The 5121-nt window shown below is 57.6% G+C and overlaps 1 protein-coding gene across 1 annotated transcript; it reads left to right on the forward strand.

Annotated features, from left to right (window-relative positions):
• Positions 1-771: 771 nt before the first annotated feature.
• On the forward strand, positions 772-4299 carry CD79B (CD79b molecule; the record flags this gene model as incomplete). Its single annotated transcript, XM_079547063.1, has 6 exons — positions 772-838; positions 2318-2359; positions 2696-3007; positions 3490-3608; positions 3854-3895; positions 4201-4299. The coding sequence occupies 6 exons, from the start codon at positions 772-774 to the stop codon at positions 4297-4299; spliced, it is 681 nt and encodes a 226-aa protein (XP_079403189.1).
• Positions 4300-5121: the final 822 nt, after the last annotated feature.

A 5121-nucleotide genomic window follows, 5' to 3' on the forward strand; every position in this document is an offset into this window, starting at 1 on the left:
ATCAACCATCCCCACCAAGCCTGCTAAACCACGTCCCCAAACAGAACCACAGAACTGTGAAGGTTGGAAAAGACTCTGAGATCCCCAAGTCCAAGCGCAGCGCGTCCCCACCGTGCCCACTTGGAGAATCATCCAGGATGGAAGAGGCGGTTGGATTTGGTGATCTTGGAGGCCTTTTCCAACCTGAATGATTCTGTGGTAGGGACGGGTTGGGGTTGGACTTGGGGATCTTGGAGGTGCACCCATCCCACCACGCTCATTCATTGAGTCGTTAAGGTTGGAAAAGGCTTCCAAGATCTCCAAGTCCAGCCCCAACCCGTCCAACTGTGCCCACGTGTAGAATCATTCAGGCTGGAGAAAACCTCAAGGTCTCCAAGTCCAACCCCAACCCACCCCCCCCATGCCTCCCAGTGCCACATCTCCACGGTTCTGGAACACCTCCAGGGATGGTGATTTCCCCACCTCCCTGGGCAGCCTGTTCCCAAATCCTGCCTCACTTGGGCTCGCCATAGGGACAGAGATGGCTCTTGTCCCTGCATAGCTCTGCAAGCCCAGGGTTGGCATTGCCCAGCACAGGGACGGCCACCGCAGCGTCTGCGCTGCATTCAAAACCACCCCCCCAAAGGAAAGTCCCCTCTCAGCCCATTTACATGAGCAGGAAAGGCAGCGCCGTGCGTAGAGCAGCACTTCGCCATTTTCAGGTGCGGAGGTCGGAGCAACGCCGTGCAAAGGCTGAGACCTGGATGCTGTCCTGCCGCCCGCAGCGAGAAGATGGGGGATTTCTGCAGGAGGCTGTGGGTGCTCCAGGCCAACCTCTGGCTGCTGGCCGTGGCTGCAGGTAGGCAGCAGCGTGGGCTCCGTGCTGCAGAGGCTCGTAGCGGTGAGGAAGCGCACGCAGCGCCATGCGTCCCTACGCTTCGTGCACCACGGGATTCCATCCAGCCAACCACATCCAAATGGATCTGCTTTAAACTTTGTGGTCATGCAAGAAGGTAGACCATGGGTGCAGAGGGGTGGCGATGGGAGCTGGTGGGCGGCTGGAAGCAGCGGAGCCTTCGTGGCCAAGGGGCAGAAAAAAGGATTCTTTTTCACCATTTACGACCCTCAGAGATCAGAGTATGGGAGGAAATCAGGCCAACGCAGTGCTGAAGCCGCAGCCAAGCCACCTCCCTTTGCTCCATGAGCTTGAGCAGCAAGGAGAGGGGGAGAAATGGGAGCAAAAAGGTTTTTGGGGGTGGAACTGTTTGGGCAGAATCAGCGTTCCTACCCAGGATGTGGCTCCTGTCCCCTTCCTCCCCCTCTTGCTCAGTGCAGGGAATCTCCAAACCCAGCAGCAGCTCCCACCCCATCTTCAGACCGGGGGTCCTTTCCTGGGGGTCTTTCCCCCAAAGGGCTTCTGCTGGGTGCCCGCCCGAGCCCTGCAGGGTTTTGGTCACCAGGTTTCACTACGGCTCTTGGGGTGGCGTTGAGGGATTTGCTGCCACAGGGACTTTGGCTTTGGAGGCTCTGTGTGTTGCACAGAGAGGAGTCAGTGGGGTTTGGCTGAGAGCAGATGGAGGTGGGCACTGAAGCGACGCAGTAAACAGAGCTGTGCTTCCTGCCCAGCTGCAGCAAGGGGAACCGGGGTGCCTGTGGTGCTGGGGGTCCCCAGCTTGAGTAGCAAAGGCAGGTTTGGGTGGGATGTCATCCAGAAAGCTGCCTACCCAGAGGAAATTCGGGAGAAGGGATGGGCGTAGAAGGGTTTGTATCCATAGGTCCTGGTTGATGCTCCAAAGCATGCTGTCCCATATGGGGTGGGCGTGCACAGCACTTGTCACCACACCTGGAATTTCTTATGCGTGTTTGTCCACATGGGCTCGTCATACGTGGGTTTGTCCTGCACAGATTTGTCCTACAAGTCTTTGTACTATGTTGGCTTCTCCATGTGGGTTTGTCCTGTATGGGTTTGTCCCACAAGGTCTTGTTTGTGCTACATGGGGTTGTCCTACAAGGGCTCATCCTACACAGGTTTGTCCTATATGGGTTTGTCCTTCGTGGGTTTGTCTTACATGGTTTTGTCCTCCACAGGCTTGTACAAAGTGGGTTTGTCCCACATGAGTTTGTCCTGCATGGGTTTGTCCTACATGTTCTTGTCTACGTGGGCTTGTCTTACACGGGTTTGTCCTACATGTGCATGTCCTACATGGGTTTGTCCTACATGGGTTTGTCCTACACAGGTTTGTCCTACATGGGTTTGTCCTGCATGGGTTTGTCCTACATGGGTTTGTCCTACACGGGCCCTTGTCCACTCTCTCAGGCCCCTTCTCCTATCCTACAGGTGGGATCCCAACAGACGGGAACAGCACCAGTAACAGCACAGGTAACACCTCCAACCTGTCGGGCTCTTCCCCACGTCCCCACGGTGCCTCCCATCCATGGGGCTGCCCGTCCCCAGCAGAGCTGGAGGTGCCCCAAAGCCCTTCTCCAGGCTGTGCCCTCCTCCGTGGCACATCCCCAACCCCACATGGGCACACAGCCGGATCCGCTTTGCCTCTCTGATAACGGGGCTGTCATTTGGGAGCACGCCTCCGACGAGGTGCGGGAAGAGAGGGGTGGGAACACCAAGAAACCATTCCGTTGAAGCCGCTCTCATAGAAAACCATGAGTCTGCACTCAAAGCCTGCCGGCTTGCCGTGCCCACCCGTGTCCCCCGTAGGCAGCGGGTGCTTCGGGCTGTGGCAGCACCCACGCTACATGGCTGCCAAGAAGAACACGCCTGTCCACTTCATCTGCTACACCCGTCAGCCCCACGCCATGCAGTGGTACAAAGCGCCGGCGGATGGAGAGGAGTTCCAAGCGCTGGATCAGAGCTCCGATCGCTTCAGCATCAAGAGTACAAACGATTACGTCAACTTCACCATCTTCAGGATCAGCTACGAGGACAACGGCATCTACGTGTGCGACAGCAAGAACCTCACGGAGGAGAAGAGGCAGCCCTACTTGTGTGGGACGGAGCTCAGAGTCATGAGTGAGTGGCAGTCCCATTGCTTCCATCACTTCCCTTGCTTCTCCATTTTTTTTCACCTTTTTCCCAACTCTGTAAACCTTACATCACGCTCCTGTGCACCCAGTTCTCCCTGTGTTGGACGCACGAAATGTGCCATCCTGTCTGGGATGGCCATCATGAGTTTGTCCACACGGGTTTGCCCACATGGGCTTCAGATCAGCAGTGGGTGCTCCATCACACAGCAGGTGGCTCTTTGTATGCAGTCTGCCCATCTCACAGACGCATCCCAGACATTTCCTCACACAAACCACATTCTCCCTGCTCCTGGTCTTGCTCAGGACGTCCCATAGCGGAGCTGGCCCCCGATGCCAGCCCCAGCATGTTGCAGTGCTCTGGTCCCTCCCAGGGGACATCGTCCCATTCCCCTCCTCTCTGTGTCCCCAGCCATTGGGAGCGCGGCACAGAGAGGGGACTTGGGGTTTTCCCTGTGCTGCTGCTCCCAGGTCGCAGCAACATCCAGCAGATCCAGAACAGGAACACGCTGAAGGACACCATCATCATCATCCAGACCATCCTGCTGGTCATCTTCATCAGCGTCCCCATGCTCCTCTTCCTAGAAAAGGTGAGCGACAGCATCCCCAGTAGTGGGACCGTCCCTGGTTTTGGCACTGCCATTCTCCCAGTGGTGCCCCACGTTCTGGGCAAGGCAGCAAGTGCAAGATTGTGTTTCGGGGCATTGATTGGGAGCATTTCATGGGGTGTGGGACTGCCTGTGGGGGCTGTGGGACTTGGCTTTGGGGCAGGGGATGGAGGACCCCACAGCACGCTGTGCTGGTGACACTCAGCCTGTGACTTTCTTCTCCATAGGGTGACGGAAAGGAAAGCCCCGAGGAAGACCACACCTACGAGGTAATGCTGCATGAATGATCAAAACACCTCTACAAAATCAGCCTGACCCTTGGATTAGCCAGCTGTGCTCTCCTGGGTGTCTGCCACCAGCCCTTGTAGGGCATACAGAGCACGTTCATCCCCAGTGCTTGATGCACGTTGGCCATAAAGAGCTGTGGATACGGGCCAAGCCAAGCTCTGTGCACGTTCACCCACCTATCACCATCTCCTCCCATCCCAGAAGCTGCCTTCTTCTCTGGGGGAACACTCCAGGGATGGATCCCCACTGGGGGTTCCTCGTATCCCAACCTCTTCCTTCTTGGCAGGGCCTGGAGGTGGAGCAGATTGCCACCTACGAGGACATCACTCCTTTCCGGGACATGAAGGCCAAATGGACAGTGGGGGAGCACCCAGGAGAGGAGTGAGGGGTGCTGCCCCCACCACCAGGATGGCATCAGCAGCACCACCCCATGGCAGCACCACACTGGTGCCACCACGGACTTCCAGGGTCCTGGCGCCACCACGGACCTGCAAGGACTTGGTGCCACCACCTCCAGCTGCCTTGTACAGAGCTCAGGTCCTGCTGCCTCTCAGCTCTTGCTTGGTCGCATCCAAGCCGCGCGAGACTGTCCTGCCCTGGCTGCTGCCCATCCTGCCCCACTGCTCAACCCCAAAACCCTACGTAGATATTAGGAACCAACCTCAGAGCCCAGCAGCCCCAAATGCCAGGCAGCCCCACACCACGGTGCTGAGCTGTGGCATCGTTACTGCCACCAAGGTGCTATGCTGGTGACCCCATGGACACACACAATTCCCCCCCACGCTGCAAGGACCTGAGACCCCCCCAGGCTGTGAGACCCCCCCACAGCCCCGTGCTCCCGGTAGGGCAGCCATGCGAGCAGCACCGTGGGGCTGGCAGATCTGGGGCCACTGCGTTCTCTCTCAAGCCACAGACGCGTCCAGTTGGCCAAGCTGGAAGTTGACGAAGTTGGTTGTTGTCTGAGATGGAGGATCCTCCACCAGTGCCTTGTTTTATCCCATAGACTTGAGGGAAAACCAGGGAGACAACGGGCACACGGAGGGCTTGCTCCTCTCCAGGAGGAGCTGCGTCACAGCGACGTACCCCTGGTGAGAACCGATGGGAAGGATGTAAATAGCGGGACGCAAACGTCCAACTGCTCTTTCAAGTCCTAATAAAGGTGCTGGGTGAATTCCCACCTTGCACACCTGCAGGCATCCGAGCTGCG

The sequence above is a fragment of the Tetrao urogallus genome (genome assembly GCF_951394365.1).
Source record: "Tetrao urogallus genome assembly, chromosome: 26".
NCBI lineage: Eukaryota > Metazoa > Chordata > Aves > Galliformes > Phasianidae > Tetrao > Tetrao urogallus.